This window comes from Chanos chanos, chromosome 4 (assembly GCF_902362185.1).
Source record: "Chanos chanos chromosome 4, fChaCha1.1, whole genome shotgun sequence".
Taxonomy (NCBI): Eukaryota; Metazoa; Chordata; class Actinopteri; order Gonorynchiformes; family Chanidae; genus Chanos; species Chanos chanos.
In genome coordinates, this window is record NC_044498.1 from 23859667 (window position 1) to 23873305 (window position 13639).

At 38.7% G+C, this 13639-nt stretch overlaps 1 protein-coding gene across 1 annotated transcript in view; it reads left to right on the forward strand.

The window, feature by feature from the left end:
- The first annotated feature begins 6437 nt into the window (after nt 1-6437).
- The window catches only part of si:ch211-246m6.5 (von Willebrand factor D and EGF domain-containing protein), a 57851-nt gene continuing 50649 nt past the window's right edge, over nt 6438-13639 (forward strand). Inside the window, exons 1-2 of the mRNA XM_030772191.1 lie at nt 6438-6545; nt 9713-9740. Coding sequence (XP_030628051.1) covers nt 6438-6545; nt 9713-9740 — 136 coding nt within the window. The remainder of the gene's footprint in view (nt 6546-9712; nt 9741-13639) is intronic.

Sequence of the window (13639 nt, forward strand, 5' to 3'; positions counted from 1 at the left end):
TCCCTCTTAATCACGTATCTTATTCAGGCTGTGAGAGAAGAGACTGTTAGAGAGAGTGTCAATGAGTGGAGAGAATAAGAAATACCAAAAATATTATGTAACACATCATTTGACACGAACAGTCTGTTATGCCGTAGTCTTGACACATTGTTATTGTGCATGCTTCAGTTTTCCTTTTGACATTACTGACACAGCCTCCTGTGCTGTCAAACACTCACTGTCAAATATGTCACCAAGTTTGCTATGATATGCACTGAAACTTGTCCTAACGTGTGGCATTAATCATGCACAGTCATTTCTACTAATGAAGGGTGTTACATAATGTTATTGATTGCCTTTGACATGTCATATATTCTCCACGTCAAATGGACTGTTTGTGTCCAACCTTCTGCCAAGCTTAATACATGCTGTCCATCTGGGCAGACAGACATGTCCCTGTTTTCATTATCCTAATGGGCACTGCAACTTGAATGACAAATATAGTGTTACCACAGGTCATGTGTATACAGTGTGAACTAATCCAAACTGGGTGAAGATTGTGGGTGTAGAATCAGTACAGTAAGAAGTTCTGAGGTAGGTCTCTGGGAAGATCTGAGAGATACAAACCTGCTGTTATGAGTGTTTGGCCATCTGTTCCTAAAAAGAAAGCAGTTCGGTATGATCTTCCAACATCTCCTGCTAAACAGATTACATGCTGAAACAGCTGGTTTAATAGTTTGGAAGAATTCACTTAACATCCTAACGGTGATCACCAAAGGCTTGTCAACTGCTCAGCTCCCCGTTCTTTTTGTTTTGTTTTTTTTTCCAGGTGCAATGTCACTGAAAATAGAAATAACAACAGGAAAGGAGTTCCTTAAATTCAGGAGTTCCTCAATATACAGCTTCAGTTTTTTTCTTTGTTTTTCTTTTGTTTTTGATAAACTTCACACATATGTCCTGCATATGGATGGTATGTGCTTCTTCCACTTCTCTGTGTAAAAAAATTTTTTTCAAAGCATTAAAAATCTTTCAAAGCATAGTCCCAAATCCAAAGAGTTCTTCAGTGTTTGAAACTCCCAAGTTGTTTAAATTGGGAGCCTATTTCTTTTTCTGAATTTACATCATCACTTTTAAAAATAACACAAGTGAAGGAAAACACACAAAAATTTATTTAAGAGTTTGCTTATGATGAGCCAGGTTTTCAGACCTTTATCTGTTTTTCTTGCCAGTCGTAGCCTTCCTTGTGATAAGTAGAGAGCAAAACTTTCAGGAAAAAAATAGCAGCTTCCAAACAAAAACCAAGGAGTTGATTCACTTGAAGCTTTGTGACACTAAAATTCAGTAGAGGACATCAGCTGAGGGGCAAAGTGAATTCCAAAGCCAGTCTACTGTCCAAGCCACCTTACATTAAATTTTAATGCCCCTGCCCAACACAGAAGCCAGACCAACTCTTGAAAACTTTTATGATTTGAGTTGACACATACATAAGTGTATAAGTATGGAGGTTAAAGATTACAAAGAAAGTTTTCTTTCTGATTTAAATACTGGAGAGAGGGTGGATAGTTGGAGAACAACAGAATCAACAGAAGAGATTTACCTCAAGCAAGCATTCCACTGCACTGTTACCAAACAAGATTGTATTCAGTCTATACCATGTTTGTCACAAAGCCTTCGCAGAAATGAATGTAAAATATTAAAATAAGGTTGGGGTTGTTTTATACTATCTGTGATGTTTTTGTGTTGTCCACTTAACTAACTCTATTTTCCATATATTTCACAAGCGCACCCTCACACATAATGAGTTCAGCAGATTCACTCTCTCCCAGAATGGTTGTTCTAGTTTGAGCATTAGCTTCTGTCCTTGGGCATTGTGTGTTCAGTGTGTGAGAAAATTGTGCTGTTGTTTCCTTTAAATGACTTTCATGTTTAGACTTGTCCTCCTTGCTCCTACAGTGTGAAAGAATTCTAAAGGTCAATAGCAAGGAAAAGATGGTATTAGCAAGGGTTTCCTTAATGCAATCATTTTTCCAAATCGTGACTCCATAATCATCCACTATCTATCTATCTATCTATCTATCTATCTATCTATCTATCTATCTATCTATCTATCTATCTGTCTGTCTGTCTGTCTGTCTGTCTGTCTGTCTGTTTGTCAGTATGCCTGTCCATCTGATTGTCTACCTAACTATCTGTCTGTCTATCTTACTGAGAGAAAGAGATCTAATTTAAATCATTACAGCTCAATAAGTTTTAGTCTTCTGAAATAAGTTCTCAGTTTTGCACAATAAAGTATAAGGCATGACTAATTCCCACACTTTTACATCGGTGATTAATACTAGTTCAAAGGCAGCTGGTTTGAGATCATCGTGCCTTGGATCATCTATAATTGCACTCATTCATTGTGTGTCATTGTGTGGCCTTTGGCAATCAGCAAACACTATGAGCGGCTTTTAATAAGCAAAGAGGAACTATAGTCGTGATAGGCTTTTGTTTGTTCAACAACCTACAAATTTTCCTAATCACCACAATCATCATAGTTAATAATACTACAAATAAAATGTATTTCTACAGCATTTTTCAAACACAAGACATGCAGAGGACTTGTGATTTCTTTTATTTATTGTTCCAGTAAAGCCTTGTTGGAGGACTTTGTGCTAGCTGAAGACAGGAAAATTTTTCTTTTTAATTCACTTGATATGCAGGGAGCTGCATAATTCTGACCTAATGGAGATACATGAATAACTTTTTTGCAAAAGGTTAAATTATGTCAGGAGTAGGTCAGTTTTGTAAATTACTAGAAATTGGGTCAAACAAACAAACAAACAAATAAACAAACAAACAAAAAGGTATGCATTCATTTTTGAGGACATTGGGCCTCATTCACCAATATCTTCCAAGTTTTTTCTCGAATTTGTTCTTGAGAGAAGTCCTAAGAAAAAGTCTACGTCAGATTCACGATGTGTTCTTAAACCGCAGAACTGTTCGCACCTTTGTTCTTATAATGATGAATCTCATTGGCCTCGTAAATTGAAAGCGCGTGCAAAGGTTACAATGGCTGCATCTGCTCTGTCCAAGTATTTTAATATTTATCCATATGAATAAAAGTAAAACTGTCAGACACCTGCTTTACAACCTGTCTGATTTCAGATGGGATAACCCGTAAGTAGTGTATGTAAAACTACTGTTCAATTACTGTTCACATTGGGCTTCATTTACCAATATCACCAATATTTTAAAAGACCATGATGCTTTGTAAAATAATGAAAATATTAAAAAATATTATAAATGATGAAAATATTATTGTAATTTAAATCCTATAATATTATACAACTGTGGAACTGAAGAAAATGCAATAAACAATTATTTTGCACAAACATGTCAGCACTCAAATGTGTGTAAGTGTGCTCTTGAGTGTGCATAGATTCTGTACTTACCTAAGAACAAATTTGTTCGTAAAAACAGTTGGTGAATGAGGCCCGTTGCTCTTAAAGTTGGGTCAGAGCAGAATGTTACACCAAAATTCTTGGAAGTCATTTCTGCGCTTGAAATGCGCTAAAAAAAAAAAAAAAAAGAAATGAGCTCTCCGGGGATATATTTGATTTTATTTAATGCATTCCCTGGTCTGAAAATCCAAATTTTGACTTTTTGTGTTTAAGTGAAAAAAAAAAAAATAGAGGGTATAAATCAGTTAAAACTGTAGTGAATTCCAAGCTACACTTCTCTCCGTAATTTGGAGTCACAGACAAATCTGTTGAGGTCTTCTGGATGAAAATGAGAACCAGTGTCTTGTAGCTAAATGAACTGGCTAGCACAAGGGCATGTAATTTAAAAATAAGATGAGACTTAGCATTGAGCCTTGAGGTTACCTCACATTTAAGTTTTCCCTCTGATGATATAAAGTCTCCATCACTTGCTGAATTTTATTTGTCAGACAAACTGAGTCAGTTATGATCAGTTTCAGCTATTGTTACCCCATTTCGAAGATGATCAATAGAACTAAAAAAAAGTTATCATTCACTTCAAAAGCTACACACTGAGATCAAGAAGAAACAAGGCTAAACATTTTCTTGTATTACCTGTCATGACACCTTTTTTGAACGTATGCACTCACAGAGATGTGGTGTGTTATGTCTCCATATTACATAGTTTGAGAAAATGAAATGTTTTTGATATGATGTGAGATATGGTATGACCTGTTTATAAAGGAAATTAACAGGAGTTTGAATGTGCTGATTATAATTAGAGATATCATAACATATTCTCTAACTCTCATAGTTACACACTTTGAAAAATTGTGTTAGAAAAAAGTTATTCATTCTCAAGCCAAATCATAGTCATGATGTTGTATTTACATTGTTTTTGTTTTGGACTTTATTGTTTTTGCTTGAACAAACAATCTTAAAAGATCACATATCCCAGGCAGTATTCATCTGCCATGCAAGGAAGACATGGAGATAAATGGTTGGTAGTGTCCTGGGACAAGATTTCTGGGTAGGGACTGAAAGCCCTGCTCCCATCTTTCATTCACTAACTGACTGAGTTGACAGCCTTTCATCCTTGACTCTGTGGCTCTATAAACAAACACAGGATCAAATGTCCAGGCCAAAGCCAGAAGGAAAAGCATTCAGGTCTTCTTTCAGAGCATGTAAACCAAAGCTTCTGTGTCCAATTACATGAAAACTGACGTTATCTTAGGTTTGAACTCTTTATCAGACCAACATCTTATTAGTAACAAATGTCTGATTTTTATGTAATGGTTTTTTATGTATTAAACAAAGGGAAAGCACTTATTAGCTTAATCTCATTATCAGTACATTAATTAAACAATACATTACTTTTTTCTTAATGAGACTGTTCCATTCGTTGCCATATCTCTTATTTGTGCTGATCACTCTTGAGCGCTTAATCTCCACAGCCATTTTATCTGTTTGTTTGTTCATGTAATATTTATTGACTTCTGGGTGTTCCTTCAGGGAGTATTTCTCTTGGTCTTACAGACATGGCCTTAGCTACTGATTCTTATCTTACAGTGCACTGCAATTGGCTGGTTGTTCTGGTTTGTCGTGTGTGTGTGTGTGTGTGTGGGTGTGTGCACGGGCCTTCTATTAAGAACCTGTCAAAAGCAGACCTAACACTGAGATCAACTTGTTCTTGTCAGCCAGGGTCAACTATGATAAGTGATAAATCAATACCAAATATATATGAGGGAGGGTATTTATTGGGGCAAAAAATCAATGACACATTAGTGTTCCCAATTGAAAGTCTTTCTAATAATCAATTCAGCAGAATTGTGTCCATCTGAAGCTGGTCTTGACACGTCTGCCAATGACTGATGTCTCTCTTGTGTGTCTGTGTTCTCTTTTCTGAATGAGGTTCACGTAAAGGTTAAATTCAGAGATCTCAAAGAGAGCAGATAGAGGTTCTTCCAGGTACAAAAATTTGTCTCGACACATCATCTGTCCCTTCTGCCTCATTTTTACTCTGACTTTTTCATGAACTTTTGTACTTTCTTTGTTTGATTCGAAGGTAATTCTGCTTACCCTCGGTTTCCAGTGCCCAGTCATCCAAAAAATTATTATTCCAGGCCTATTTTTCTTTATTGCCATTGAATTGAATTATCTGTCACTAACATCTCTATAATATCGGATCTTTGCTCTGATTCATTCTCTCCCGCAAAATTCAGTCATAATTACTGCAAAGATTGAATTATTCTGTGATTCCGCCAGTCAATCTCTCTCTCCTTCTCTCTCCCTCTCTCATTTAGCTCTCCCCCCATCTCTCCCTGACATACAGACTCATGCCTGATCTTGCCCTAACATCCAATCACTTGTCCTCTGCCTACAAAGTCTATAGAGCCCCACAGAGAGCAGTGGTAATTACCTTGCAGTTGAGACGAATTATAGATTACATGAATATGCTGCCGCACTGAAGTTTTTTTTTTTTCTTGACAGTATTGAAAAATGGTTGAAGCACTCTCTCAGTAATACCACCGGCTGGGTCAGTGGGCCCAGAATAAGAGAGCCAGCTGGGTACCAGGGTACTGTCATTGTGCTTCAGCGATTCCTGGATCGCCTGGAGTCAGAGGATAAAGCTTGGACCTCCACTAGCACCATGTTCCCTGGGAGATGCTTGTAAACCTGGGCAGCTGAAAAGAAGACATATAATCTGTAGCAGAAGACAAATAAGCTGGTCCTCAAACTGCTGGATGGACAGAGGAGATACCATGCGTTGAAGGAATGTTTTAACACAAGGAATTGGTCTAAAAAAATCTGTAAATTTGTCTGACAGTCTTAGAAGCACATGTTAACTGGGCAAGTTTGTAACCAAGGCCAATACAAACACCTGTATGTAGCATTCACCTGTACACTGTACAACTCCCTCGGGTGCTTGGGTGGTGCTGTGGAGATGATGCTAGCCAACCATCCTGAAGACCTGGACTCTGCATGGAGACCTGGATCATGGTCTCCATGCGTCTGGCCTTACCCTGTGGAGGGGGCACATGGACACAAGTGGCAGGGTTTGCAGGCGGGGACACAGCAGGGGATCATCTCATCATTGCTACAACCGTGAGCTGGTTGAGGCTCCAGATCAGTAGTGGGCACATCTAGAGACAGGATTTGAACATCAGCAAATTGGGAGAGTTTGATTTGGGCATCAGCAAATCAGGGGAGAAAAACATGACTGATAGATCACTTCTAAAATTATTGCATATTTCTTCGAAAATTGCTCAGGGTGATAAGATCTGACAATCTGAACTCTCTTGATCAGGTTATTTGACTTGTCTGACGGTTTACCTCACTGTCCTTGTTTTTATGGTTGTTTGTTGTGATCTAGTTATATTCGTAAGTTCAGGTTCTCTGACTCACTGGCCTCCAAACTCCTAGAAGGACTGAAGCAGACAATGAGGTAAACATTGCTTATATACACAAAATGACTCTGGATAGCGGGACAGCAGGGGACTCACTGAAAATTCTTTCCAAATTTTATTGAAAATTCCTACAGTGCCTTACAGCTTACCTGAGGTATTTCTACTGCCAATCTCACATGCTGACATTACAAAAAAAAAAACAACAACAACAAAAAAAAAAAAAACATTTTTTATGTTCACACCCTATAATAACAGTATCCAGATGCCTCTATAATGGAGCCCAAAGTGCAGTAGTGTTTTCCTGTTTACTGTTGTTTGAACATGAAAAGATAACTTCCCCTGATGGGATGGTAGAGGCTGATGGCTGAGTTTTAACTGTTTATACAGTCTGTTTAAAGTTTAGAGCATTTCCCAATGTACAATCACTTAGGCTCTACACCTGAGGAAAAAAAAAAAAACATCCAAGCAAATTGAGATACAAAAAAATCGCAAAAAAACAAGTGTTAGATTCTTCCGAATCCTGTTTGTTTGAATATTGGCCACAAGTTTGTTTGTGTGTGTGTGTGTTTGTTTAGCCATTCAACTATTTTAAATACTTTCAAATACTGTTCATTTGAATATGGGCCATATTTAATGTATGCATGTATGTGTGTATATAAGTATGTTTATGTATGTGTGTGTATGTGAATGCAAATACGTATGTATGTGTGTGGGTGTCTGTGAGAGTGCACATGCACATACGTGTGTGTCAGTTCATCTTCTGTCATAAGAGAATGTTCTAATATTTTTTGTTTAGTTTTTAAACACCAGTAAATCACAACGGACACATAGAAAATATTCAAGCAGAGCACAAAAATTACACCAGCACCCTCTGTGGGTTTGGCGTTTTGCTCAGTTTCATGAGTCAGCAGGCTTTTGATTGACAGCTAATGTCAGTGCAGTGTTCTCCCATTGTCATTATCACAGCTCTGATTTTCCCAGGTGGGGGTGGTTTGTGACATCTGGAATGATTTGAGGGTTGGTCTGAAATCTTCCCGGCCGGCATTCCCATAGCCTGGGCTAAACATCAAAGCCTTCACACAATGTTTTCTTGCTTGTAAAGTTGCTTTAATCACAGAGGCCATCGAAAAAAGAAAAAAAAAAAAAAAAAAACACAATCAAAATCCATCAGACACACCAAGCCCTTAATGTTGATGACTCAGCATTCCTCTTCAAGGAAGTGGCCCCATTTACCATCATAATCTTTAAAGCTCATTTTAACAGCTTTTTAAATTAGATTCCTTCATGTTCTGCTGGGGTGTAAGCAAGCAGTAAAGTCAGAGTTTCATATTATAGGAATTTGCTCAGTGGCATGCTGATTGGATGACTGTGTAAACATATTTTTTTAGAGTTTAAACGTAATTGTCTGCAAATAAACCCAGACATGTGCATTTCGATTTTGTCAATAACTGGGCTCCCTGTTGAGGTAAAGTGCTCTAGATAGTCTTTAGATGGGCCACAGTGGATGACATTTGTGGAAGTACTCCGTATTATCTCCATTGTGTGCTGGAAAAATGAACAAAAACAAGTCATTTTCATTCAGTCCTAAAACACACTTTTTAATCTAAGACTGAGTGCTTTTGTTTCGTCTTGTACAGAGCTGAGGCACGTGCAGCAGGAAGTGCATTCAAATGCAGTTCCTTTCTTTCCTGACTAGCAGACCACTTCTCCATTGTACTGACTTTAGTGCATCAATTCAGACAGGATTTAATTGAAGAAAAAGAAGAAATGACAGACTCTGCACATTATCTAAATGGCTCATCTCTTTTAAAACAGGATTGGTCAAATTTTTGGCTAAAAAAAAAATTATTCCTGTTTTATTCCTATCCCCCTGAGACAACTGTGCCCTCTCTACAGCAGCTTGCTCACATACAGCAGGAGGAAAACCTCTCTCTCCCCTCCCCACAGATAAAGGTTATTCACACTTAGAGCAGTCAGTCAGTGTTTGGCAAAGAGTTTCACTGAGGACCAAAAGTCAAAGCCTTGTGATAAGAATAGCTTCTCCTAAAAATATCCTGACGGCAGTAAAAGAGTGAGTGATGTGAAGAGATCGCTCTGCCGAGATCAAGATAGACAGAGAAAGAGCCAGAAAAAAAAAACACATTTCAGACATGACTCTTTCTAAGAGTCAGGAGATCGACCGAGGACATGTGATGTTGTGAAATGTTGAGGATTTGCCAAAAGCATCATTGAACAATAGGTTATTCCTTCCATGACCAAATATTAAGTATTATTATTAATTAAGTATTATTATTATTCCAAAAAGATCATTAGTAAAACCCCTTATATTCTTATCTTCAACAGAAACTACTGTTAAGTTATACTAATATCTTCAAGACTTTGTTTTACATTTATTTCATATTGCATGAGATTCTTTGGCTGCACTACATATTTCCATTGGATGATGTGAATTGCAGATTAGGCTCAGCTGTTCATGTTTTAAATGCATTCTGGTACTTACACATCCATTTTACAAAAAACAAAAAAAAAAACACACAAACAAAAAAATTTGCAGGAAAGGTGAGAATAACACTGCATTTTCCTGACAACTGTTTTATTGCAGATGGTCGGGGGGGGGGGGGGGGGGGGGGGGTGTTGTCCATGTAAAAAAAAAAGAAGCAAAAACAAACGGGAGGGGGAAATGAAAAAAAGTGCATCCACAATTTATGGAACAGCTCTTAAGAGCCTGAAACAAATTAATGCAGCGAGTACTCTCATCGTGCATAAAGCATCAGCCTTTGTACCAGTCACCCACTGCACCAAGTTCAGAGAAGTGTGGCTAATTGGGCCATATCCTTATTGATTACTCATGCTCTCTGCCCACAGAATGCCAAGGACTTTGGAAAGAAGATGAGTAAGAAACAACCCTGGATGGATAAAGCTCTCTCTTCATTCTCTTCAAGAAGGTCATTCCAGCACACTTCTCACTTTCTTTCTCTCTCTCTCTCTCTCTTTTTCTCAGGTGCTCTTTCAATTTTGCTACATTTCTGTGGGTAAAAAGACATTTCAAATGTTATACATATTGTCTTAGAGATCATCTTTGTAGGGCTGTGAATAGTAAACTCTGAGGTGGTGTAAAAATTGACTGATAATGACATGCTATAGGCAGTATGCTTCTCCTTATGGTCCTGTGAGTCCACTGATTCCAATCTTTGCAAGCTTTTTGAGTCTTTATTCAAACCCTTACAATAATTAAACAAATATGTTGTTACTTGTGGCAAAAAACCCACTACTGAATGTATTCACCAATATTCATGAGCTTTCCAAACCACATCAACAGTAAAACTATTAATCGATGCCAGTTTTTCATAAAGCTACACTGGTAATACAATTTTAAACACACACACATGCTTTAATCTGGGGTCTCTTATTATAGTGCTGATGACTATGTTTAAAGCATCTAGAAAAACATTTATGAGATGGTAATTTCAGAACTTCTACTGCCGGTGGCGATGGACGGTCTTTCCCATCCCTGGCATGCAAACCACTTCCAGATTCAGAAGATATTTAGTCATGAATCTTGCAGAGAGGCTGTAAACATAACTCAGCCCAGCACAGAGTCCCATCCTTCTGGTCTGTTTAATCTCTATAAGGCAATTCCAACCCCTATGGCTAAGGGGAAATGCCCTCGCCCCCAGACCCGCAAGTTCTGGCACGCTCCAGAATATCAAACAGAGGCTGTATCAAGAGGTTCTTCTGCCATGCCATCCACAGAGTTCAAACCCTGAGCCAAGTAAGACAAACATACAGGGGGGAACAGCTATGAATTTATTTGAGGTCACAATGTAAGACAACTTTAGTAGTCCAGCTCAGAGAAGGGAGTATTAAGGGACTAAAAATCAGCCTGGAACTTCAACACCATGGCAGGTGGCGGCACACAAAGAGCGGGCCAAGAGCGGTATCAAACTTAAGTCTGTTTGGCTGGTCATTTGGTCCAGTGGCTGAAAGAGAGAGAGCATGAGGCAAGGTTGTGGCAGAGAGAGAGAGAGATCAGATGAACAGCAGGGTTGTTCAAACAGTAGCAGATGTCACTTGTCCGATGCCCAGTTCTAACAGGCATGTCGAAAACATGAGAAACTAGGGTCCCAAGTTATCTCAGAATAATCATTGGCACCGTAATTTACCATTGCCGTTGTCTATCATTGTCAAAACTCAAAACAGTCTGCCACAATTTAATAAATATGTCAGTAATTAATTTGACTCCGTCCGTTAAAGGGTGTTTAAAAACCATCTGAAGCTTGTGTATAAATTTTCTGTCAGGTAAAAGTTTACCAAAGCAGGTAATTCACTCGGCCAAGACACTTCGTAGCATCGTTCCTGAAAGTCCACCTACTTTCAAGTTAATTGGAGACTTGGGTGACTGTTCTCCTTCCAGTCCACAAGACGGATTGTTGTCTCCTGTCGAAAAGTCGGTAAAAAACATTTTAACGCATTCATAAACTTAACCACTATGTTGTATTCTAGCAGCATTTCAGAGACCTCGACGGGATATCAACAATAAGCGCGACGCTGTGGAATAGCGCGAACTGTTTGGACTTTGCAAAACTTTCAAATGGGAAGCTCAGCTTATCAGAGCGTGATGCGTGTTGTTCGACAATAAAACCCAGTTTATGAACTCAGTTATGGATAAAAGATTTTGCGTTGCGCGCGCAATCATAAGTGGACACTTGTTCATGATGTACTTTTGTTTATTCCCACTGGAGTCATATACGCAGTTAGGTAAGTGAAACAGATACATAATTGTTGAAAAAAAAATGTATTTTTTTGGAAAACACCGGATTAGTGACTGGTCTAACTTAATTCTGAATTCGCAACATGCTGATCGTTTTTTTTTTTGTTGTTGTTGTTGTTGTTGAGACAAAATAACGAACCATTTGAAGGCGTTCTTGTTTGTTCATCTGTTGCACAAGTTTCGCATACTCTGCCCTAGGTTTGTGCTGTGAACTCGAACACATGTTACTTGCAAGGCTGTCCCACACAAAGCCAACAGTACAGTAATGCAGTAAAACCTTGCCTTACATCGTTATGATGTGAACTTAGCTCAGATCGGCCTGTGTTTATGAATTTAATTGGATCATTTCTGCACGTTGTCAGTCGACAGATATTAGGGGATATTTTCAAGCCTCTCGAAAAAAGTTAGATGAGTCAGATTCTTGGCAAGCTGCGTCAGTGCCGTTACTTTGAGGGAAATGTGCTTGTAATCCTTTAGAGACGTTGTTTCCATTACTGCCCAATATCCAGTCCCTGTACTGTTAGACCTGGGGGAGGAGAACAGCTGTTTGACATTTGAGTAAAATTTCCTCTCTAACTCTGCATATTGACATCCATTTGTGTTCCAAATGGTAAAGATGCTTGTGTTAGTTTTACACATTGTGCACATGAACAGAACTCTCTCTCTCACAAACGCACATCACATGTAGACAACATTCACTCTCTCTCTCGCTCTCTCTCTCTCTCTCTCTCCAAACTCTGCAGATGTTTTAGAAAATCATTAGAGCAATTCTCTTGCCCCTGGGGAGAGGTGTAATTGTAATGTCAGTATGTCAGTCACATCATGTGGGAAGCCCTACATGGCAGGTCAAACTGATTAGCGGAGCTATGGCAACTGCTCCTCTGTCATTTACTCCTGCTGATTTGAACTAAAAAAAAGGGACAAAGAAGAAGAAGAAGCTGTAATTCAGTAAGGAAGCTGGAATCATTGGGTTAACAAACTAGCTGAGAATGGTTTCTTGTGGCAGATGTAATGTACAATTGTCAGTAACTATGTGAAGCGTTAAATATATATTATGCTTGTTCCGGCTTGTGTAATTATCATGTTAACACATTTTTTTCATCTGAATATAACATTCTCTACATTTTTTTTTTTTTTGAACATTTGACCCGAATACGATAAGATCTTTGAACTAGATTTTTCAGACAAAGATTAAGACCAGTCCAGCCCTCAACTAAATTGCATTTTGAAGAGAGAATTTCCAGTCAGAATGCAGTTTAGTCCAGCGCTTAACCCTTGTCTGAGTAACCCAACTTTTGCAGCGAAGTGGCTTCAGAGTGCTTACGTGATCCTCATTCCTCTTCCTCTCTGCAGTAAGAGAGACCTACGCCATGATACAATGACAGAGTGAGTGTGTGTTGCACCAGCTGTGTTCCTGAATTGGAGAAGCTGAGGTCATTATTAAAGAAATGACAGCTGTGTGTTTTTGGGTCAGAACATTCATACCACTCACTCAACATCAGAAATGTCTGAGGGTGTGGGTATGGGCGAAACTTCATATTAGTCTCACAAACAAGTTTCCCCAGACACTGGGTGAGGACCCTCCCACGGCCATGAATGGAAAAACTGTGCCCGTTTCATCAGAACTGTTCTCTCACTTCAGTGTTTTGGTGATACTTTAATCTCACAATCTGCTCTCTCAAAACATTCTTTGCCTTGTAATGTTGCACTGGGGATTGTGCAAGATATTGCCAAAACCATACTCATATAAAAGAGGAAGTTGATATGTAATGATTCTGTGATATTGAGATGGTTTTGGTCTAGTGGCATGTGGTTGGATTGTACTGAAATGAACAGCTTGTTGTGTGACTGGGTATGAGAGATATTAAAAAGGTGATGAAGGCATGAATGAGGTTACCTGTGTTTTACTCCCCCCCCCCCCCCCCCCCCCCCCCCCCCGGTTTGTAATCAGCACTTGATTTTGCCTCCCAGTCTGCCTGTCACGGTAGGCAATTTGGCATAGTTACAAATTCTGCACCCCA